This window comes from Neoarius graeffei, chromosome 13 (genome assembly GCF_027579695.1).
Source record: "Neoarius graeffei isolate fNeoGra1 chromosome 13, fNeoGra1.pri, whole genome shotgun sequence".
Lineage (NCBI taxonomy): Eukaryota > Metazoa > Chordata > Actinopteri > Siluriformes > Ariidae > Neoarius > Neoarius graeffei.
In genome coordinates this window covers 41466706-41491963 of record NC_083581.1, presented here as the reverse complement: position 1 = coordinate 41491963, position 25258 = coordinate 41466706, and the positions used below count along the sequence as shown (strand labels likewise).

At 40.1% G+C, this 25258-nt stretch overlaps 1 protein-coding gene across 6 annotated transcripts in view; it reads left to right on the top strand.

The window, feature by feature from the left end:
* Positions 1-25258, top strand: part of itchb (itchy E3 ubiquitin protein ligase b) — a 62388-nt gene extending 37130 nt beyond the window's left edge. For 3 of the 6 annotated variants that reach the window (XM_060937743.1, XM_060937748.1, XM_060937747.1), the window contains exons 5-24: positions 2763-2897; positions 3492-3537; positions 3620-3783; positions 3890-4037; positions 4503-4598; positions 4902-5076; positions 11053-11122; positions 11307-11391; positions 12357-12485; positions 14513-14585; positions 14770-14841; positions 15240-15328; positions 15495-15654; positions 16284-16417; positions 18203-18343; positions 19019-19139; positions 19496-19600; positions 20137-20233; positions 21452-21524; positions 23119-25258. In XM_060937743.1, coding sequence (XP_060793726.1) covers positions 2763-2897; positions 3492-3537; positions 3620-3783; positions 3890-4037; positions 4503-4598; positions 4902-5076; positions 11053-11122; positions 11307-11391; positions 12357-12485; positions 14513-14585; positions 14770-14841; positions 15240-15328; positions 15495-15654; positions 16284-16417; positions 18203-18343; positions 19019-19139; positions 19496-19600; positions 20137-20233; positions 21452-21524; positions 23119-23218 — 2213 coding nt within the window. In that variant the 3' untranslated portion in view covers positions 23219-25258. The remainder of the gene's footprint in view (positions 1-2762; positions 2898-3491; positions 3538-3619; positions 3784-3889; positions 4038-4502; positions 4599-4901; positions 5077-11052; positions 11123-11306; positions 11392-12356; positions 12486-14512; positions 14586-14769; positions 14842-15239; positions 15329-15494; positions 15655-16283; positions 16418-18202; positions 18344-19018; positions 19140-19495; positions 19601-20136; positions 20234-21451; positions 21525-23118) is intronic. The other 3 variants (XM_060937744.1, XM_060937746.1, XM_060937745.1) reach the window with 3 other exon arrangements.

The following is a 25258-nucleotide window of genomic DNA, read 5'->3' as shown; positions in this document are numbered from 1 at the left end:
TTGGACTCCACCAATCCACAGTCAGACAGATTGTGTACAAATGGAGGACATTCAAGACCATTGTTACCCTCCCCAGGAGTGGTCGCCCAACAAAGATCATTCCAAGAGCAAAGCATGTAATAGTCGGTGAGGTCACAAAGGATCCCAGGGTAACTTCTAAGCAACTGAAGGCCTCTCTCACATTGGCAAATGTTCATGAGTCCACCATCAGGAGAACACTGAACAATACTGGTATGCATGGCAGGGTTGCAAGGAGAAAGCCACTGCTCTCCACAAAGAACATTGCTGCTCATCTGCAGTTTGCTAAAGATCACGTGGACAAGCCAGAAGGCTATTGGAAAAATGTTTTGTGGATGGATGAGACCAAAATAGAACTTTTTGGTTTAAATGAGAAGCGTTATTTTTGGAGAAAGGAAAACGCTGCATTCCAGCATAAGAACCTTATCCTATCTGTGAAACATGGTGGTGGTAGTATCATGGTTTGGGCCTGTTTTGCTGGATTTGGGCCAGGGCGGCTTGCCATCATTGATGGAACAATGAATTCTGAATTATACCAGCGAATTCTAAAGGAAAATGTCAGGACATCTGTCCATGAACTGAATCTCAAGAGAAGGTGGGTCATGCAGCAAGACAACGACCCTAAGCACACAAGTCGTTCTACCAAAGAATGGTTAAAGAAGAATAAAGTTAATGTTTTGGAATGGCCAAGTCAAAGTCCTGACCTTAATCCAATCGAAATGTTGTGGAAGGACCTGAAGCGAGCAGTTCATGTGAGGAAACCCACCAACATCCCAGAGTTGAAGCTGTTCTGTACGGAGGAATGGGCTAAAATTCCTCCAAGCCGGTGTGCAGGACTGATCAACAGTTACCGCAAACGTTTAGTTGCAGTTAATGCTGCACAAGGGGGTCACACCAGATACTGAAAGCAAAGGTTCACATATTTTTGCCACTCACAGATATGTAATTTTGGATCATTTTTCTCAATATATTAATGACCAAGGATAATATTTTTATCTAATTTGTTTAACTGGGTTCTCTTTATCTACTTTTAGGACTCGTGAAAATCTGATTGATGTTTTAGGTCATATTTATACAGAAATATAGAAAATTCTAAAGGGTTCACAAACTTTCAAGTACCACTGTACGTTTGGTGCATATGCAATACAAGGAAGAACTGAATCAGTTTATTTGCTTTCCCATAATGCAGTGCATGGTGCTCTGCATTATTCTGCTTTGAAATTAATTTAATTTATGCAGCGATGAGCTACAAGTACCATTATTAGCAGACTGCGTGTACATGTAGCATCTCTGAAATTAATACATGGAAATGTATTATACGTTTATATAATGTATAGGGGAGACTGGGGTCAGTTGTAACAAAATTAATTGCTCTAATCAACTAGAGTTACATTTGTGACACTCACTCTGCACGTGTTCAGTGGCATGCTGATTTCCTGCTTGCAAACAGTCACAGCTCTGATGAATTCTTATCAAAAGTCAGACTTTTGGTGTGTCATTTTCCTGCTCTGGAGGATAATAATCGAGTGCCAGCCAAGTTAAATTCCTCGTAAGGGTCGATGCCAAGCATTTCTCGCCTGTACTAAAGATGATGCCTGATAATCAGCTAAACTAAAACAGCTCCTTGTTTACTGCCTGTGAGTGGTGTGTGCCCTTGGCTGCACATACCCCTTTTCCACCAAATCAGTTCCAGGGCTGGTTCGGGGCCAGTGCTGGTGCTGGTTCACAACTCGTTCAACTTGCGAGCCAGCTGAGAACCAGTTCGCTTTTCCATAGTTCGCGGTGCTAAGGGAAGCCACGTCATTACGTTGCTGTATACGTCAGTTACGTTGCTGTATACGTCAGTTACATCGCTACGTTTGCATAAACCTTGGCGTGAATATCGAAGCAAAAATGACACGGAAGCAGCAGCAGCAACAACAACAACAATAATAATAATAATGGATGACTTCGCATTTGTACAGCTGCTGCTTCTCGTCGCTTAAAAATGGCGATCTTTCGCGGTCTTGTTATTGTTGTTGGTCTTAACAACTCCGCCCCCCGCTGATGTAAGCGATTCTTTCCTCTGGCCCAGCAGAGAGTTGGTGCTAGCCTGGAACCGGTTTTTCTGGCCCCAGAGCCAGTTCTTTGTCAGTGGAAACAGAAAACCCGGTTCCAAACTAAGCACTGGCCCCAAACCAGCCCTGGAACTGCTTTGGTGGAAAAGGGGCAACAGAGCATTCCAGTGAACTGGTGTAACCTGCTGAACCTCACTTCAAGGCTGTGACAGAATTGAGGGACGTGAGCTGCACACACTTCTCCTCCTGGTTGTGCTGTAGGTCTGATGGAGGATAAAAAGCATTATGGGAGCTTTTTCTGCACCTGGATTTTCCACATTATCATGCATGTCCAGAAAAAATAAATAAAAGGAAGTCGGGTTAATAAAAATAACTAGAATAAAAATATGATGACTCGAATACAAGATCATTAATATTTTCCATATTCAAAGTCTGACTTATTAGATGGCACTATCATTTTTTTTTCTGAAAAAAAAGAACGTCAGTAAAAATGTACATTAATTTTTTTAGTCTCATGAGTCACTAATTTGCAGTTACACCCTTTTTTTTTTTTTTTTCTTGTTTCCAGCGTCTTTTATAGTTCCTCTTCCAAAATGTATGTCATGGCACACAATTTGCTGCTTTGTTTATTCAGCTCTGTGTGTGTGTGTGTGTGTGTGTGTGTGTGTGTGTGTGTGTGGTGTATAGTGTGTGACGTTATGCAGACGTTGCCGCTGTGCACAGATAAGGAGCAGACAGACGTTGTTGGAGATCTGTCTGTACGTCTGGACGGTATGCAGGTCGACCCGGCAACATTTGCGTCCGCTCAGGCTAATAACAAGAGTGAGTCAGTCTCTCTCATGTGCACACACAATAATTGTATGTCTTCTCTCCCTAACACCCCCCCCCCCACACACACACACACACACACACACACACGGACGGACACATTATAATTTTGTCTTTAAAAAAAATAAATAAAGGTTTTAAGTACATTTTAACATGAAATAAGCTGCTTCAAATGAGTGTAATTGCTTTTAAAAGTGTAAAAACTTTTAATAAAAAGATACCAGGATATCTTAGGAAAGGTATATTGTGCCAATTTATCATGATATTTCTATTTTATCATCGCATATTGCCCAGTCCTAATAATGAAGTCATCACCAATTAAATATAAGCCTAGTCTAAACAGTTATTTATGCTTGTTGTCATGGTTACACAGTATCAAGCACTGGTCTAGAATTTTTAGTGGCGTTTGAATGCAAGACCCTTGCCATCCAATCAGAATCCAGTATTTTTGTAGCCATGGTATCCAACCACAAGACAGTTCAGTATAATTAGCTTAATTTACTATAATTATGGAACCAACATTATGATTATAATCCAAATCAGATCTGAGCTACTGATGAATTTTTTTTTTTTTTTCTGCTGTTTCAGCCACAACAAATGGAGAGTCGCAGCATAACGAGGACACTGGCATAAGGTAACCTTTAGTCATGTGTTATGAACATCACTGTCGGTTATAAACCGTAATAAGTCACTCAGCTGTGTGTGTTTTGTCTTAGCAGGAGCAGAGAGGGTTCTCCGAGTGTAGTGAACGTTCCTAACGGACGTGCCGTCAACGGAACCGGCTCTCCTTCCATCTCAAATAGGGGGTCACGACCCCAGAGGCCTCCCAGACCCTCTCGACCACCGCCGCCCACCCCACGTCGACCACAGTCTTCTCCAGGTCAGTGTGTATGATGTCTTTACTGTCTTGCGTTCCCGACAGAGTCCTCTCCTTGAGCACAGTTCTCAAGTTTTAAAATGTATTTTGATTTTGAATCTCTTTTCAGCATGCCTCTCTAATGCTTCAGTCACAGACAGCAGCAGCTCGACTCGGCCAGACACACCAGTGCGGATCCCTAATCCCACCCCTGACCCTGCCCCTGTCGTCCCTGTCCCTCGGATGCCCATCAACAACACTGCGCCTCTGCCACCAGGGTATAACGCGCGCACACTCATTCAAAGCCCTGGATTCATTATGCTACCAGTGGATTAACTCGAATGCTTCTCTAATAGTTTCAAGAACATAATGCACTGCCTGGTCAAAAAAAGTCACTGCTTGAATTAAAATAAGTGAATCCTTAAGAGCCATTGATTAGATAATTACTGCAGTGATTATTGCCAGCTGAAACATATTAATTCTTTTAACCCTTATTGAATCAGATGATCTTACTTTTTATAATGTGAAAACTCAAGGCTTTCAGGATTGAACATTGCTGTATAATTTTGTCTTCTAAAGGATGAACTTTCTAGACAGATATATTTGAGGTCAAATGTATTAGGAAACAAGAGATTGTGCAGCCTTTCATAATTTTTGTTTTTTCTCTTTTGTGATGATTTCACTGAGGAAGAAGCATGCAGATATTTAAAAATTGAACTGTGTGTGTGTGTGGCTGGCTGCAGATGGGAGCAGCGAGTGGACCAGAGTGGCCGTGTGTACTATGTAGACCATGTGCAGAAGAGGACGTCGTGGGAGAGACCTGAGCCTCTTCCTCCTGGGTAAAGCTTCACCTTCATCTGATTACAGTACTGACCAAAAGAAATGTAAAATGAATTTCTGAGAGATAAATTTGCCTTAAAATGTTAACACTTAAATAACACAACACTATAATACCCCTTAAATGCCAGTAAATATCATTAAAATGATAGTAAATTTAAAATAAAATGGCAGTAAAATGCAGGAAATACCAATAAAATGATAGTAAAATACCAATAAAAAGCCATTGGAATGCCGGTAAAATCCTACAAGACCAGACACTCCCTGAACACGCGTACACGAATGTGTTTTGTCATGTATGACAGTTGGGAGCGGCGCCTGGACCAGTCAGGACGTGTGTATTTTGTGGATCATGTGAGTAGGACAACAACGTGGCAGCGTCCCACTGTGGAGACGGTGCGCAACTACGAACAGTGGCAGCACCAGAGGAGCCAGTTAGAGGGGGCCATGCATCAGTTCAACCAACGTTTCATCTACAGCGTGAGAACATACACCACACACACAGCATTTATCTCCATTATAGCCTTGATTCACATCTTAGCTGATGATTTACGAAGCATGTTGTGAGGGGCATAGGTCCCAATTTCATACCTCCCGTATCTAGTTTCAGGCCTGTTTTCTTTTTATCCCCTCGGCATATAATGCGGGGGGATATAGCTTTCGCTCTGTCCGTCTGTCTGTCCATCTGTAAACATTTTAGTTTCCAGAGCATAACTCAGAAACTATTAGGAATTTGTTCACAAACCTCACAATTATGTTAAGTGACTAGAGGAGTTGTGCCTTTTGACATTTTGGGATTTCTGTCATTTTTATTTTTTCCGTATTTCCATGGCAACCAATTCAACTTAGGAAAATTTGGAGTGGGGTGTCATGTGGGGGCCAGGGGGATATGTCATCTCCTGATGACTCTTGTTTAACTTCTCCTTGGATATGAGAGATCGGAGCTCATCGATAGCCAATGTAAGCTGTGGGCACAGAAAGTAACTGCAGGATGTTGATAAACAATTCAGTTGTCAAGTAGTGTGTGGGGGTGGGGATTGTCATCAAATGCTTAGCTTGGCACAGGGATACAGGACATTTAGACATCACCCCATGCTTTTTTTTAAGTCAATAAAGCAGATACTTAAATAAACTTAATATAGTAATAATATAAATAAATAAACTTGGTGGATACTTTTCATTCATCCAGGGCATGGCCTGAAGCCATAATGCACGATATTAAGTGCATATTAAATAAGTGATATAATGAGGACACAAGGCACTGATGCAGTTTACAATTTTTGAAGTAAAACTGGACAGAAATGTCTTTTTACAGCATTTTACTGAACTGTAGCTGTATACAGTGGTGCTTGAAAGTTTGTGAACCCTTTAGAATTTTCTATATTTCTGCATAAATATGACCTAAAACATTATCAGATTTTCACACAAGTCCTAAAAGTAGATAAAGAGAACCCAGTTAAACAAATGAGACAAAAATATTATACTTGGTCATTTATTTATTGAGGAAAATGATCCAATATTACATATCTGTAAGTGGCAAAAGTATGTGAGCCTTTGCTTTCAGTATCTGGTGTGACCCCCTTGTGCAGCAATGACTGCAGCTAAACGTTTCCGGTAACTGTTGATCAGTCCTGCACACCGGCTTGGAGGAATTTTAGCCCATTCCTCCGTACAGAACAGCTTCAACTCTGGGATGTTGGTGGGTTTCCTCACATGAACTGCTCGCTTCAGGTCCTTCCACAACATTTTGATTGATTTAAGATCAGGACTTTGACTTGGCCATTCCAAAACATTAACAACTTTAACCATTCTTTGGTAGAACGACTTGTGTGCTTAGGGTCATTGTCTTGCTGCATGACTCACCTTCTCTTGAGATTCAGTTCATGGACAGATGTCCTGACATTTTCCTTTAGAATTCACTGGTATAATTCAGAATTCATTGTTCCATCAATGATGGCAAGCCGCCCTGGCCCAGATGCAACAAAACAGGCCCAAACCATGATACTACCACCACCATGTTTCACAGATAGGATAAGGTTCTTATGCTGGAATGCAGTGTTTTCCTTTCTCCAAACATAATGCTTCTCATTTAAACCAAAAAGTTCTATTTTGGTCTCATCCGTCCACAAAACATTTTTCCAGTAGCCTTCTGGCTTGTCCACGTGATCTTTAGCAAACTGCAGATGAGCAGCAATGTTCTTTTTGGAGAGCAGTGGCTTTCTCCTTGCAACCCTGCCATGCACACCATTTGTTGTTCAGTGTTCTCCTGATGGTGGACTCATGAACATTAACCAATGTGAGTGAGGCCTTCAGTTGCTTAGAAGTTACCCTGGGGTCCTTTGTGACCTCGCCGACTATTACACACCTTGCTCTTGGAGTGATCTTTGTTGGGCGACCACTCCTGGGGAGGGTAACAATGGTCTTGAATTTCCTCCATTTGTACACAATCTGTCTGACTGTGGATTGGTGGAGTCCAAACTCTTTAGAGATGGTTTTGTAACCTTTTCCAGCCTGATGAGCATCAACAATGCTTTTTCTGAGGTCCTCAGAAATCTCCTTTGTTCGTGCCATGATACACTTCCACAAACATGTGTTGTGAAGATCAGACTTTGATAGATCCCTGTTCTTTAAATAAAACAGGGTGCCCACTCACACCTGATTGTCATCCCATTGATTGAAAACACCTGACTCTAATTTCACCTTCAAATTAACTGCTAATCCTAGAGGTTCACATACTTTTGCCACTCACAGATGTGTAATATTGGATCATTTTCCTCAATAAATAAATGACCAAGTATAATATTTTTGACTCATTTGTTTAACTGGGTTCTCTTTATCTACTTTTAGGACTTGTGTGAAAATCTGATGATGTTTTAGGTCATATTTATGCAGAAATATAGAAAATTCTAAAGGGTTCACAAACTTTCAAGCACCACTGTCAGCCTGCATGTTTTAAATTGAGCCCATAATGTTTTAAATAGAGCACATAAATACTGCAGTTTCATTCTTTATTTAAAAATCTTCAGCACTCAGGACTTGCGTGCATAAACTCCTTTGTAAGAGACACGCAGTAATGCTGAATATCATTTCAGTTCATTGGGCCCTTAACAACATCCAGAATCCTCTATTGCTGTGGTTAGTTAACAAACTACAGGCTTGTAGCTAAGGTGACATTATGAAAGCTTAATGCTTTTGGAAAATATATAAATAACTAATAAGTAAACTCCACCTTAAAACAAGCACATTTTGATTTTTAAGCAGGATATACTGCTTACACTACCGTTCAAAAGTTTGGGGTCACCCAGACAATTTTGTGTTTTCCATGAAAAGTCACACTTTTATTTCCCACCATAAGTTGTAAAATGAATAGAAAATATAGTCAAGACATTTTTCTGGCCATTCTGAGCATTTAATCGACCCCACAAATGTGATGCGCCAGAAACTCAGGCCAAGTTTACATTAGACCGTATCTGTCTCGTTTTCTTCGCGGATGCACTGTCCGTTTACATTAAAACGCCTGGAAACGCCGGGAAACGGGAATCCGCCAGTGTCCACGTATTCAATCCAGATTGTGTCTGGTCCGGTGCTGTGTAAACATTGAGGATACGCGGATATGCTGTGCTGAGCTCTAGCTGGCGTCGTCATTGGACAACGTCACTGTGACATCCACCTTCCTGATTCGCTGGCGTTGGTCATGTGACGCGACTGCTGAAAAACGGCGCGGACTTCCGCCTTGTATCACCTTTCATTAAAGAGTATAAAAGTATGAAAATACTGCAAATACTGATGCAAATACTGCCCATTGTGTAGTTATGATTGTCTTTAGGCTTGCCATCCTTCCACTTGCAAGTGGTAAGTGACGCGCATGCCCGACATGCACTGAGATCACACACACAGCGGCTCAGTCCCGAATCACTGCTCGTGCGCTTCACTCGCGTGCTCTGTGAGCTGCGCAGGGCCGGAGTGTGCACCCTCCAGAGGGCACTCGCTGTTCAGGGCGGAGTGATTTGGAGCGCAGGATGCCTGCGGAGCCGAGCATATCTGTGTATTGGCGTTGCTGTGTGCAGGCGAATCGTGTATTGGTGTTGCTGTGTGCATGTTAATCGTTTTAAAAAGGTTAATCTGATGATCCGCTGATATGGTCTAATGTAAACCCCACCTCAATCTGCTCAAAGGAAGGTCAGTTTTATAGCTTCTCTAAAGAGCTAAACTGTTTTCAGCTGTGCACAATGTGTACAAGGGTTTTCTAATCATCCATTAGCCTTCTGAGGCAATGAGCAAACACATTGTACCATTAGAACACTGGAGTGAGAGTTGCTGGAAATGGGCCTCTATACACCTATGGAGATATTGCACCAAAAACCAGACATTTGCAGCTAGAATAGTCATTTACCACATTAGCAATGTATAGAGTGCATTTCTGATTAGTTTAAAGTGATCTTCATTGAAAAGAACAGTGCTTTTCTTTCAAAAATAAGGACATTTCAAAGTGACCCCAAACTTTTGAACAGTAGTGTATATACTGTGTGTGTGTATGGATTTGTGAATTGCAATGTCAGTTAAACTGTCCTGAAAACCTTTTCACTAATCACAGAGAGCTTCTAATTAAAACTACATAGCTGCATGTGAATACTCCGTATGTACCAACAGTTAAGCACATGCTACACAAACGTCACTGTAGTATGTTCTGTGAGTATGTGAACAAGTAGTAAGGGCACAATTTGGACGCACTCCATGGCCATCTTACCTGGATGTTCACAGATAGTACATATACCCACATATTCCAGGAAATTGCCAATACCTATATATGCCATGAAATAAAAAAAACCCAAAACATATATTTGGTTATTTCTGATACATCACTACAACAACTGGCTTCACTTCGGACAGCCATCTTCTGTCTAATTTTCCCAGGGAAATTCTTTGTTTAGTCGGGGGCTTCAGCTGAATTGTGGGATAGTTTAGTGTAGCATAGTCTGGTACATTTGTATACTACAGATGCAGTAGATCATCCAAGTACCGTTCAACTGCTATTAAACGCCTGCTGAGTATTTCACCCTCCATGCTGTTTTTGCATACTAATGGTATGGAAATATGCGTATTCGGACACAGCCTGTACGATTGGATTTTAGCACATTATACCATTATCATCTTTTACCTTTAGGCTGGAGTCTGATATTTAAGAGTTATTCCATAAAATCGAGTCGTGCATGAGCCGATAGCCGACGAGGCACCTAGCGCCAAGATTGAGTGGAATGACTGTTTTATTCTATCCACATTCACTGGATTTTGAGAAACTGAGCATTTTTATTTTTTGCAAATTCGATAAATAAAAGTTTAATACAATATGTTGGACAAAATCATTTCCACTTAGAATGTAAACAAACTGGGGTGGCACAGTGGTGTAGTGGTTAGCGCTGTCGCCTCACGGCAAGAAGGTCCTGGGTTTGAGCCCAGCGGCTGACGAGGGCCTTTCTGTGTGGAGTTTGCATGTTCTCCCCATGTCTGTGTGGGTTTCCTCCGGGTGCTCCGGTTTCCCCCACAGTCCAAAGTCAGCTGGGATAGGCTCCAGCTCGCCTGCGACCCTGCATAGGATAAGCCGTTATGGATAATGGATGAATGGATGTAAACCAACTGGCAAAACGATGGTAATAATTTGTGAAAATTTTTAAAATAATTCTTGAAAAATAAAAAAAGAGATGTTCTTACCATAAAATACTTCTATTGCATATTTTGTTGCTGCTTTTTTTTTTTGTATTTTGTATTTTTGGGGGTTTTGTTTTTATGCTTCCACCACCATAAGGTACAGGAGGCATTATGTTTTCGGGTTGTCTGTCTGTCCGTGCGTGCGTGCATCCGTCCGGAAACCTTGTGAACGCGATATCTCAAAGGCTAATGAAAGGAATTTCACCAAACTTTCACCATTTGTGCGCTTTGGGACAAACATGAACTGATTAGATTTTGAGATCTAAAGGTCTAAGGTCAAGGTCACTGTGAAGTCAGATGTCTGTCCGAAAACCTTGTGAACACAATATCTCCAAGGCTGATACAAGTAATTTCACCAGGTCAAGATTACTGTGAGGTCAATTGTCCATCCCCAAATCACAACTTAATAAGGTGTGTAGTCTACCGGGCGGAGGCATCCCCGTCAACGCCGTTGGCGTCGAGTTCTATCTAGTTGAGTTGAGTTTTTATTTCATCCTTGGTTGGTTCAACAACAACAACACCGCCATTTTGTTTTTCCTCTGCTCACAGTATATGAGCTGATAGCCTAGTAGTGGAGTAGCCAATCAGAGCACATGATTGCTGATATCCAGTGAATGTGCATCGAATAATTACTATTATTTATTGTTAAATAGTTTTCTCAAATGTTCTAATCTTTAAAATGAAAACCATTTATTTATTGTGATATTCTGCTTTTGTGGCTTTTCTTTAAAATGTCTGCTTATTGGAAAGGTGCAGGATCAGGCTGCAGCTGCTCAGAATAAAGAGTATGATCCACTCGGCCCACTGCCACCAGGATGGGGTAAAAATAAATAAATAAATAAATTTTTTTACTGTGATATTAGTTGTCTTTATGTCTTAGGCTGTGCTCTGTGATTTATTATAAGTTGCTTTTCTAATCTCAGATTGCTACATTGTTGAATGATGTGCTCGCCACAGTGTTCTTTGTCATTTCTTTTTTTTTTTGCCTTGCCTCTATCTTTCAGAGAAGAGGACGGACGCTAATGGCCGAGTGTATTTTGTGCACCACCCAACTCGCTCCACGCAGTGGGAGGATCCTCGCACTCAAGGGTCAGGATTTAATTTAATTTAATGGGGTTTTTTTTATGTGTTTTTACATATGATGACACTTAAACCTGAGTACTATAGCTATTCATATTGGTTGGTAAATAAATAAAACATACGTTATCAACATCTGTATGAATTGCACTATTATACATGGCTCAACACAGTGACATTTAGACAGTCAAAGTTTTTTTTGTTTGTTTTTTTGTTTTTTAATTAAAATGTTCACAGTGCTGTGTGAACTGTCTGGGTAGGTGTGGCCTAATATTCGAATTAGGATTCTCGATTGAGAATGGTACACAGTGGTACAAGTGGAGAGAATTGGAGATGTTCAGTGCTACGTGTAAGTGAACTTATGCAATTATCAAATTACTTTGCTCAGATTTAAAGGGGCCGATCAAATAGGAATGCATCGTTTTTAATAAAATTCTGGTGAAACTGTGGTGCAGCAGAAAAGTGTTTTGCATTATTGTCCGGAGAGCACAAGAGTGAGTCTTGACAATGCCATGGTCATCCATGGCCAGGAGTCAGATTTATGCCTTCTGGCCTTCTCAATCCCCTTCCAATCAAGGAAGCGAATCATTAGCCAATCGAAGAAATTTGTGAGCTAATGTATGCAGAAGAGGGTAGATAGCACTGTCATTGGAGTCCGTTACGCTGCCCTGTGATGCAGTATGAGCAGCAGTTTGAAAAAGATGCAGATACTGGCTTGACACATCTCACAGGGAGCACACGCTAGCCTTCACTCTCCCCTGTTGGAAGCTGCCCTGCGATAGGAGAGAGTTAGCTAGTAGGTGGGAATTGGCAAGACCAAAGTGGGAGAAAATGGTGATGAAATCCACAAAAAAGAAAGGAAGGAATTCATGTAAACAAAAAATGTTACCAAGTTTTAATATTTTGTATTACACATGATATCTTCCGTTTGCTCAGCCTTTAACTCCGCTCTTGCATCTTACCATTGATTTGTTCAGGCTGCTGAATGAGAAGCCGCTGCCCGAGGGCTGGGAGATGAGGTTCACCGTGGAAGGGATTGCATACTTTGTGGATCACAACAGGAGAACCACCACTTACATTGACCCACGGACGGGAAAATCATCACTGTGAGCCTTAACCACACATATACACGTTCAGCTGAATAAAAGCCTTTATTTTATATCTATAGCTTATGTTATACAAACATTGTAGCACTCACGCGTACATAGTTGGGTCCAAAGGTCAAGTCAAATTTATTCGTATAGCACGTTTTAAAAACAACCTTCATTGACCAAAGTTATGTACAGATGTATCATAAAAACTTAAGGATATTAAGAATTACAAAAGTTAGAACATAAAACATTGCAGTTAAGATAAAAATAAACATACAGAGAGAGAAGTAATGAAGGAAAGTCTAAAATAGTCATTTTAAAGTCTATACAAAAATACAGTTTTGACAAACTGGTTCTCGAACATGTTCACAACTTTACATTAAAGTTTCTGTCCTGTTAGTTACTACATTAGATAACACTGGCAAACCATGAACTTTGTTATTGAACAAGTAATATAGTGAAATTTTCTATAAGGAAATGTTTATGTAACGTTTTATGGACGCAGTCTCCAGTGTCAGTGCTTTGCAAGTCAGAGGTAAATCTCTAATTTTGTGTTAAGTAGTTTACGCTTTGTGGGTATTTTTTTTTGGTAACATCATAAACTGCATTTATTATTTTTTTTTAACTTAATGAGAAAAATGCAGGAATGATTTGTTTATAGCTGCTATAATGTAAGCAAGTAATTTGTTTCACAACATTAATGTAACTGCTAACATATGTCGTTCTTTAATAACTAATTGTACTCATTGGCAAATTGCTGGCGACACGGTGGCGCAGTGGTTAGCACTGTTGCCTCACAGTGGGAGGGGCATACTCTGTCCCCTTCCAATCAAGGAAGCCAATCATTAGCCAATCGCAGAAATCTGTGAACTCACGTGTGCAGAAGAAGGTGGATAGCACTTTCTTCTGAGTCTGTTACACTACCCTGTGATGCAACAGTTGGGAAAAAGATGCAGAGACTGGCTTGACACATTTCCCAGGAAGCACCCGCTAGCCTTCACTCTCCGCTGTTGGAAGCTGTCCTGCGATGGGGGAGAGTTAGCGAGTGGGTGGGAATTGGCAAGACCAAAGTGGAGAGAGGTTCTGGGTTCAAAACTGCTGGTCAGCTGGGGTCTTTCTGTGTAGAGTTTGCATGTTCTTCCTGTGCTTGTGCGGGTTTCCTCCCACGGTCCGAAGACATGCAGATTAGGTCACCTGGCTACTATAAATTGCCTATAGGTGTGGCTGTGATGATGAATGGCAGTCTGTATCTCTGTATTAGTCCTGTGATAGACTGGTGACCTGTCCAGGGTGTACCCTGCTTCTCACCCAATGTCAGCTGGGATTAGCTCCAGCGTACCCATGACTCCCAATGGATAAGCAGCATAGAAGAATGAATGGCAAATTGCTGTGGTGTTAGAGGAATAAAACACTTCAAGACATTCTGTTATCGGAAAACTTCAGGGTTTAACAGTAAGTCCACTTCAGCACACTGCCCCATCATTGATTATTGTCCTACAATAGCATGACCCTGAGTGGTTTTATTGCATGCTTTTTTCCCCCCCCTTTGTATCCGGTAAATTAAATTCCATCACACAGAAGCTCATATAACAGGAATAATCTGTTACAAAGCAGTAAAGTTTGTTGTTGCTACTTTGTCTGTAAACACACTGGATCTTTACTCTCATTTTCATTTCACATTTGTTGAATGATCTTTATTCAGCCAAGATCCAAAATAAAGCCCTTTTTACATTTGCTTTACAGATACCTGGAAGCCATTTTGAATCTAAACTTTAACTTGTGTTTATTTTTGGCTTTTGCTTTTTATTCAAGAATGCTTAAAAATCAAAAATAGAAATAGAAGCCGGTCTGAGCCTTCAAGCTAACAGTTCTGGGATTTGAACTCACAACCTTTCAGTCACAAGATAAGATTATCAGCTGGGCTCCTGTTTAAAAACCTAGATATATTTAAATGGGATTGAAGTTGCTTTATATAGGAAGAGATGCTCATTCTGTTACACAGTATGTGTGTGTTTTTGACACGTGTTTGCGCTCCCCTTTAGTGAAAACGGCCCTCAGATCACCTACGTGCGCGACTTCAAAGCCAAAGTTCAGTACTTTAGATTCTGGTGTCAGGTGTGTATTCATGAACACTGTATAACTACATCATAATTCATTAATTCTGATGTTATTTATTAAGAATGAAAGAACTATAAACTAGGGTTCACCTTTCTTTTACTTCTGTCTCACCTAAAAAGTACAAAATTAAAATTTGTTTTCCCAAGTTATGGCCATTTTAAAATTTTTTTCCTTGTTGTAGCAATTAGCAATGCCACAGCACGTCAAGATCACAGTAAGCCGCAAATCGCTGTTTGAAGACTCTTTCCAGCAGGTGAGCGCCATCCGTATTTATCATCAAATTTTAATATTTATTGTAGTTTTAATATGTATTTAAAAAATTTTTTTAGTCAACCCTTGAGAATTTAATAGAAATTAAAGCAGTATATTGGCCAACGTTGTGCACCATATCCCAACTGTTTTTATATCATATTGTGTCATACAGTGTGAAAAAAATGAGACTATGAAGAAGTCCACAGTTTTGTTGAGGAGGGTGTATGTTGGGACCAAGTTAAACAGGAAGTTATATTTATGGTAGAGTTATTGTGGTAATTATTGTAAAGGATCTGTAATCAGTATTACTGCTTAACATCTAATGATGGAAGTTTGCTAGTTGTGTGTGTGTAGCTATATGTTGTTTCCCTAATTAATTATTAAATGACATTGTGTTAGATAATGAGCAGTAATTCCCAAGATCTTCGCCGAAGACTGTGGATCATCTTCCCCGGGGAGGAAGGACTCGACTACGGCGGTGTCGCAAGGCAAGTTCTCCAACATCTCCATCTCACTAGATTAAGCATTTGATGTATAGTAACATTATAAAATATGATAGTGATGTAATGTAAAGTAACACGACGTAGTGTGACATAATGGAAAGTAAAGCAACATAATGTGATATAGTGTGACATAACATGATGTCTCCTGTAGGGAATGGTTCTTCTTGGTGTCCCACGAGGTGCTGAACCCCATGTACTGCCTGTTCGAATATGCTGGCAAGGATAACTACTGCCTGCAGATCAACCCAGCTTCATCCATCAACCCGGACCACCTCAAATACTTCCGCTTCATCGGACGCTTCATTGCCATGGTAACTTTGCACTCATCTGACTATGACCATTTCAAAAGCCTGTGCCTGTCTTTGTGTTATTGAATCTTTCAAAATGTGCTACAGCAGAGATTTGTAATTCAGGTCAGTTTTATACTTTCCCATGTGCGTTTTTGCCTAAAAATGTAACAATTTCAGCACGCATGGGAATTAAAAAACAAAACTACTGACAGGTCTTGTTGTTGTTATAAATTTGATACATTATGGTATATTCATTATTTGTTTCTGTTCCTGCTTTTAAATAACTATAACGGAATAAAATTCTTTTATGTTGGAGATTTTTTTTTTTTGCCTTGAGGTGATGTTAAAATAGCCCAACTGTGTGTACAATTCCTACAACTTGTCAACTTATGTTAACAATGGAATAGACATTCAGATGATGTGATGTTTTTGGTCCCATAACAATAATAATTCAAACACCGCACTGGTGCTTGGACCCCTATTAAGAAAAGATACGACCAGTATAGAGTTCCTTCATCTTTGTGCTTGGACCCCTAAAATGACAATGTATGAATCTAACCTTGAATGAACTAATCAGACTAAAATGAATTAAAACATGCATAAATTGAGAGATGGGTCTTTGAAATTCATTACACTGTGTATTTCTTCAGGCTTTGTTCCATGGGAAGTTCATTGATACAGGATTCTCACTGCCTTTCTATAAACGCATTCTTAACAAACCTCTGACTCTGAAAGACCTCGAGTCCATTGATCCTGAGTTTTACAACTCGCTCATCTGGATCAAGTGAGTGTCACAGCTTCATTCTTGGCTCACACTCAGGCAATGTATAAAACACACTTGTACCACCATAGAGATAATAAACACTCTTTTATTACACTAACAGCTTTATACAAGTAATCATGTTCATATTGCTGTGAGATGGCATAATTATATTGCTTTTATACAACCCCGATTCCAAAAAAGTTGGGACAAAGTACACATTGTAAATAAAAACGGAATGCAATAATTTACACATCTCAAAAACTGATATTGTATTCACAATAGAACATAGACAACATATCAAATGTCGAAAGTGAGACATTTTGAAATTTCATGCCAAATATTGGCTCATTTGAAATTTCATGACAGCAACACATCTCAAAAAAGTTGGCACAGGGGCAATAAGAGGCTGGAAAAGTTAAAGGTACAAAAAAGGAACAGCTGGAGGACCAAATTGCAACTCATTAGGTCAATTGGCAATAGGTCATTAACATGACTGGGTATAAAAAGAGCATCTTGGAGTGGCAGCGGCTCTCAGAAGTAAAGATGGGAAGAGGATCACCAATCCCCCTAATTCTGCGCCGACAAATAGTGGAGCAATATCAGAAAGGAGTTCGACAGTGTAAAATTGCAAAGAGTTTGAACATATCATCATCTACAGTGCATAATATCATCAAAAGATTCAGAGAATCTGGAAGAATCTCTGTGCGTAAGGGTCAAGGCCGGAAAACCATACTGGGTGCCCGTGATCTTCGGGCCCTTAGACGGCACTGCATCACATACAGGCATGCTTCTGTATTGGAAATCACAAAATGGGCTCAGCAATATTTCCAGAGAACATTATCTGTGAACACAATTCACCGTGCCATCCGCCGTTGCCAGCTAAAACTCTATAGTTCAAAGAAGAAGCCGTATCTAAACATGATCCAGAAGCGCAGACGTCTTCTCTGGGCCAAGGCTCATTTAAAATGGACTGTGGCAAAGTGGAAAACTGTTCTGTGGTCAGACGAATCAAAATTTGAAGTTCTTTATGGAAATCAGGGACGCCGTGTCATTCGGACTAAAGAGGAGAAGGACGACCGAAGTTGTTATCAGCGCTCAGTTCAGAAGCCTGCATCTCTGATGGTATGGGGTTGCATTAGTGCGTGTGGCATGGGCAGCTTACACATCTGGAAAGACACCATCAATGCTGAAAGGTATATCCAGGTTCTAGAGCAACATATGCTCCCATCCAGACGACGTCTCTTTCAGGGAAGACCTTGCATTTTCCAACATGACAATGCCAAACCACATACTGCATCAATTACAGCATCATGGCTGCATAGAAGAAGGGTCCGGGTACTGAACTGGCCAGCCTGCAGTCCAGATCTTTCACCCATAGAAAACATAAAACGGAAGATAGGACAAAAAAGACCTAAGACAGTTGAGCAACGAGAATCCTACATTAGACAAGAATGGGTTAACATTCCTATCCCTAAACTTGAGCAACTTGTCTCCTCAGTCCCCAGACATTTACAGACTGTTGTAAAGAGAAAAGGGGATGTCTCACAGTGGGAAACATCGCCTTGTCCCAACTTTTTTGAGATGTGGTGTTGTCATGAAATTTAAAATCACCTAATTTTTCTCTTTAAATGATACATTTTCTCAGTTTAAACATTTGATATGTCATCTATGTTCTATTCTGAATAAAATATGGAATTTTGAAACTTCATCATTGCATTCCGTTTTTATTTACAATTTGTACTTTGTCCCAACTTTTTTGTAATCGGGGTTGTATTAGGAAGTGTAATTTTGTGTCTGTCTATACAGAGACAACAACATCGAGGAGTGTGGTCTGGAGATGTTCTTCTCAGTGGATAAGGAGATCCTCGGGGAGATCACAACGCACGAGCTGAAACCAGATGGAGGCAACATTCAGGTCACAGAGGAGAACAAGGAAGAGTACATAAGGTACACACACCAGCAGTTAGTTATTCACCACAGTACTGATGATTTCTGGAATCCTGATGTTTCAGAAGGTGTTGATTTAATGTTCTCTATAACAGCAGCTCTGACAGGAGTGTAGCTGAAAATTACAGGTTTATATTAATGCGTTCCTTCTAATACATTACTGTTTCTATAGTAACAACTCATTCACAGGGACTTGTACTGTATGTATAGCTGCCACTCTACGTAAATGGATTAAAAAACGTGCAATCATTGATATGGTGATGTTTTCTGTAAACTAAACGTTTATGGAAGGAGTCTCCAGTGTCAGCTCTTCGTAATGCCCATTTCTACACTAGTTTTTGTTGCACCACTAGCCTGAGCTGTTCTGTTTCTGTTCGAAGTGTAGTTTATTGATCATATTAGCAGACTTCCACACTAACATAATTGTGCAGCATGCCAGCCACCATTACTTTGTCATTTCCGTCTTAAAATCTGCTCCAAGGTAGATTTTTAAACCAGGGATTTCAACGACACTAACAAATCATGCTAACATCACCATGCTTTTTCGTCAAATACACCGGACTGTAATAATGCACACAAGTAGCATACTGAGGTTATTGCTTAGGATTGAGGGTGTAGGGTGAATGTAGAACAGATTCCTGACACTGTGTCTCTGTCTCCGTGTCTGTTCTTCAGGCTGGTAGCTGAGTGGAGGCTGTCCCGAGGCGTCGAAGAACAGACGCAAGCTTTCTTCGAGGGATTTAATGAGGTCCTGCCTCAGCAATACCTGCAATATTTTGATGCCAAAGAACTCGAGGTAACTCCCCACATCATTATTATATTCACTCCTTATCGATTTGAGACGCGATCCCATTGTTCTTTCGATACGTTTTTGGAGAAATAACGGGTTCTGTATAGGGCTGAATGAAAAGGCGATATAATATAATTGTGTCACAATACACTTATCAGATATAGTCGAGATCATATATATTTGTAACAACTTTTTATTAATCACAGTTTTATCACAGCACTCCTGTTTTTCTGCTCCTTTGTTAGCCAAATTATATATCGTAAACTATTTTTTGTTACATCACCCAACCCTGCTTCTGAAGTGACGCGCTCAACGTGTTCGCACTGCATTTGCTCTAGGTTTTGTGTGTGTGTGTCTCGTAGGTGATGCTATGTGGGATGCAAGAAATCGATTTGGCAGACTGGCAGAGAAACACCGTCTACAAACACTACACACGCACCAGCAAGCAGATCGTGTGGTTCTGGCAGGTGCGTCATGACTCCTCACCATTTCAGCATCCGTTCATGGGGGTTTTGTTTGTTTGTTTTTAAAGAACCTTCTAGAAGATCTAGAGCTACACTACAGGGTGACGAGAGTCATGTCTTTTAGATGTCACAATCAATCTTCGCCAATATTCTTAGAAGTAATAATTTTTTTTTGTATTTTACCTTTTAGAAAAAAAATAATTTATGCAAATGAGGCTTCCTGTAATTAAATATGTATACATTTGCATGTTTATTAAATGGCAAAAATCTGATCATTTTATGTTGTTAGAATTTTTTTTTTTATTGTATACTCAAAAAAAAAAAAATCTAAATTTTTCAAAAAATTCAGCAAATTTTCTCTGAACCACAGGGTAACTTTTTTTTTTTTCTCTTCACAAAAAAATGTCCAAGTGAAAAACTGTTTCTAGCTGTGTTTTGCCTTAATTTATCATTTTAGTTACTTCATGTATTAATCACGTATTCTCTCTCTCACACACACACAGCTCAGAAACTTGTCTTTCTTTCCTTCTGTGCTGTAGTTGGTTAAAGAGATGGACAACGAGAAGCGAATGCGTCTGCTGCAGTTTGTCACTGGTACCTGCCGCCTGCCCATGGGCGGGTTTAATGACCTCATGGGTGAGTGAGTTTTTATTTCTTTCTTTTACGTAAACATATTTTAGGGTTGTTATTCATAATTTATAACAAAATACACTATTACCATATTTAGCCTTATAGAAGCGCCCTCCCTATTTGACGCGCCTCCACGATTTTCAGAGCTAGAATAGTATTTACCAACCATTTTCTTCATTTAACAAACTTTAAATCCAACAAACCACAACAGAGACGTTCAATTTCACCGCTGATTTTTTTTACCGGAAATCGCGTTAGTAAACATGGACAGTATAAAATACGGACATTCACTCTGCTGCGGATATCAATACGGGTGGAGACGTACCTTTTGTTTGCACCACTCTTGTACACGTTTACGGTGAACATTAAATGTTTTTGCAGCTAAGTGTTTGCCTTTCTGCTCTGCCAGTTCTACAACCTTTAACTTAAAACTAGCGGTGAAGGATCGTTTTGAGGACGACATTTTGTTTTGTGAGCTCATAAACATCGACGATGACGTGAATTGTGACGTCACTACAAATAGTTTACTTACCAATGTTATCCTTATAAGTGAGCTGGACATTGTTTAATTGACTTTTTGGACATATAACTGTATTTTCATGTGTTTCAAAATAAATGTTTTAAATTCCGATGATTTTGTCATGTTCGATTTTTGTCATTTAAGGGTCGAAATTGACGCTCCCCCTTCATGTTTTGCATCGCGCTCGGGCGCGTTTATTAGGATAAATACGGTATATACTTAAACTCTCATTTGTAATCAGAACATTTAAATAATTCTAAGGAAAAAGGAAAATAACTTCATACAGCTCAGATGTAAAAGAAAAAAATTTGAGTAAGGAATACAACACAGTGGGATGTGCTGTTCTAGAAAAATAACCAAGAATAAACCTTGACGTTACAGCTTTACCTCTGACTGTTACAAAGCACCGACACTGGAGACTCCGTAGTGTTAAATGTTTAAAAACATATCCTTACAGAAAGAGAACTTCAATATATCAGTGATTACACACTCCTTTCTCTTTTTGTGGCGTGTCCGCTGCACAGGTCCCTGTGAATCAGCTGTTACTATAGAAACAATAACGCTACCAGAATGAGTGCTTTAATATAAACGTGTGATTTGAAGCTGCGCTGCTGTCAGAGAAAATGAAATCAATCAACACTTGACAGTTCTGTCCCTCGTGGGTTTTTTTTTGTTTGTTTGTTTGTTTGTTTTTTTAAACCCAGGGAGTAACGGCCCACAGAAGTTCTGTGTTGAGAAAACCGGGAAGGAGAACTGGCTGCCCCGGAGCCACACATGGTGAGTTTATGCAGATTCTATACAGTGTGGATGTTAATGTTCCACACATTCCACATAACATTAAATGTAGTGAGATTTTTTTTAAAATTGGAAAATTGTTGTGGTATAAGAGGAACAAAAGACTAAGAGAGTGCGCTGTTCTGTTCTAGGAAAATCAACTTCGTGGTGGTAACAGTGATTCTGCTTTATCATACCACCCCCTAGTTGATTAGTTTCCCATAGCAGCACACACACTCATCGTCTTTGTTAATTTATAAAACAAAGTAGACTTGTGTGTATATCAGTATTGTTTTTGGCAGCCATTTTTGATTTAGTTTTAGTCTTAGTCTTTTGGACGAAATGCTTATTAGTTTTAGTCACATTTTAGTCAATTCCATCCTTGATAGTTTTGGCCTAGTTTTAGTCGACGAAAACTAAAAGGGTTTTAGTCATTCATTTTAGTCGAAAAAATAATTACTTTAAAACATTAAATTAGGCCAATACAGAGATAGGAAATTGTAATCGAGGTTGACAGGTTGTGCATAACATACTCTCTACATAAACGCCGTCTAGTGCGCGTGCTCTCTACATAAATGCCGTCTAGTGCGCGTGCTCTCTACATAAACGCCGTCTAGTGCGCGTGCTCTCTACATAAACGCCATCTAGTGCGCGTGCTCTCTACATAAACGCCGTCTAGTGCGCGTGCTCTAATGAAGTAATACAGCTCTAATGCTGAGGGGGAGGGGTGAAAGCTGTTGTGTGATTTATACAAATCGATTTAAGAAATCAGAGCTCTCTTTTTACAGACTGGTGAGAGCTAAAGAGAAGAAAAATGGAAGTAGTATAAATATTCATAAAAGTGAAGAAAAGGCCTATTTGTTATTTACTTTTAATAAAAGGAATCTGTAAAAAGAGCTCTGATTTCTTAAATATTTTAGTAATATTTTAGGCTAATATATTTTACCCCGGGCGGCACGGTGGTGTAGTGGTTAGCGCTGTCGCCTCACAGCAAGAAGGTCCGGGTTCGAGCCCCGTGGCCGGCGAGGGCCTTTCTGTGTGGAGTTTGCATGTTCTCCCCGTGTCCGCGTGGGTTTCCTCCGGGTGCTCCGGTTTCCCCCACAGTCCAAAGACATGCAGGTTAGGTTAACTGGTGACTCTAAATTGACCGTAGGTGTGAATGTGAGTGTGAATGGTTGTCTGTGTCTATGTGTCAGCCCTGTGATGACCTGGCGACTTGTCCAGGGTGTACCCCGCCTTTCGCCCGTAGTCAGCTGGGATAGGTTCCAGCTTGCCTGCAACCCTGTAGAACAGGATAAAGCGGCTAGAGATAATGAGATGAGATATTTTACCCCAACCTTTCCAAGAATAGGGAAATAAATGCTTTTTTTTTTGGAAAAACTTTTCATTCATTTATAAAAACTTATTAAAATATCATGGGAAAAATTGAATCGTGAACCCGGTATTGTGAATCGATTCGAGAAACTGAGTGAATCATTACATGCCTGTGTATAGCACAGTGTTTACTGTTTTAACTATTTCAGAATTCCTCATGATGGTGTATTATACTACCACTACATCACTATCCCTCTGCTCTCGCTCTCTCCCACTCATTCAGCTTTAATCGCCTGGACCTGCCTCCGTATAAAAGCTACGAGCAGCTAAAAGAGAAACTACTGTTCGCCATCGAGGAGACGGAAGGCTTTGGGCAGGAGTGATACACACATCTGCCAACCCTGTCTCATTAGCTCTGGATAAATCTGGAACGATGAGCTTTTTCTATTTCACAACAGCGTTTCTCACTGCCCCTTAAACGTGGGATGAAATGCATTTTGACCGTCTGTCAGAGAAAGAAAAGATGATCAACATAACACAATTTATTAAGAAGAGCTGAAATAGTCACCTGACTGCTGGGAGATGATAATAGACATGGGTTAGATTATGGGTATTTAGTTGTAATAAAATTATATAACTTTTTTTTTTTTTTACAATTTAAATAAAATAAAACAATATGGTGGATTATGTTGCAATATTAAGACTACAGTCTTTTGGTCAAACCAAGCACAATCAGTCCCACAACCCAACAGACTGTTTAGAGACTGTCTAGAGAAATTGTGTGAATATTCATGAGTATCATGTTACTTTGTGCAGATCTGCTGATAAAACTCTGAGAAATGAGCGAACGGTCATTCACAGCACACAGATGATCACTGATCTGTAATTATAGTTCTTTTATGGAGTGACTGAGTACAGAACAGAAGGGAGAATCAAGATAACGTTTTGTTCTAAAGTCATGCTTGGTTCTGACGCTAGAGTAACACAAACATCCTACACAAAAGCTGTTTTTGTACCAAATGGAAGCAGATTTTGTAATGCAGCCCTGAGGAAGGGGAAACATGGGACTCATTACTGCAGTCTGCAGCTGCCTGGCTTTGGACTCTGAAAACGCTCTGTAATCTGGCCTCAGAATCCCTTCCATCTTCAAACTTGGTTTATTCCAGCTGTGGACTTTTAGTTCTATAACTCTTTAGTCTGGCCTCAGACTCCCGAGGCTTAGGACCGCCATTTAGTCCAATCTCCAGCATGCAAAAGTAAAAGAATTCCTTTAAGTCTGGGGAATTCCAAAAGTCTGGTCTCGGACTACAAGGGGAAGTGTGCATGGGTGTCTCCAAAATAGATGCATCAAAGCACACAAGCTGAACACATGCACACTATGACTTTATTATAAAAGCCTGCCTGACCTACCAGGGGTGGTAAAGGTCATGGTCTGAAAGTCTGGAGGCCAAATTAAACAGAGTCCGAAACTCTGAGTGGGGATAATACCCCAACGGAAAAGATAAGACAAGAACACAAAAAGCATGCACAGCTGTTTGTAACATGGCAGCCTCAAGAGGAGAAGCGCTAGCGTGTTTAATGCTCATGTTAGAAGAAGGCAAGAGGAAGAAAAACCATTCTAAAAATGTTTTTAAACCATTATTCTGTATTTCGCACTTCAACAACCTGGTCACCATCTGCAGATACTCCCACCTACTGGATTGGCATATTACTGCACACTTCCTTTCATACGTGCACAATATGGGTGTTTGTGTGAACTGTGCTGATGATGAAATTTGGATCATGCGTGGACCACGTCCCCAGAAATATTCCTCTCCACTCAGAGTCTCAGACTAAAGTCTGGTTTTGGACTCTGTTTAATTTGGCCTCCAGACTTTTGAGCCCTAGAACTCTTACACATAGTACTCCCCTTGTAATAAGGGAAGTAACCCAACCTCTCTCTAGCTCTACAGTTCATTCTACACGTTTCAGTCCGGACCTTAACATTCTCTAAATTTATGACCGCTGTGTTTGGTAATAAATTTTTATATGTACAGAGTTTTGTTGTGACAGTGTGCGAAGGTGAACCCTTAATGTGACTCTAAGTTCTAACCTTTTATTACAGTGAAAGCATCAGTGAAACTTACTTCAAACGCACATCCTGACTTATTTTTCACAGGGAGAAAGAGAGTGAGTGCTGATCATCATCACTCTTAATGCCCTCTGTTGTATAGGGGGTTTATTTTTAAATGTCGGAGTTTCAGATTCTGGAGCAGTGCTGGATTTGTGCCGATAACCATTTACAGAGCATCCTATTTAATTTAAAGGATTTTATTATGGATAAGAGGGTTCTGAATCAATTGAAGTCCTGAGTTGATGAACTCAGACTTTTTTGTAGTACAGAAGGTCGTAAGAATGGGGATAAGTAGTTTTTTTTTTTTTTT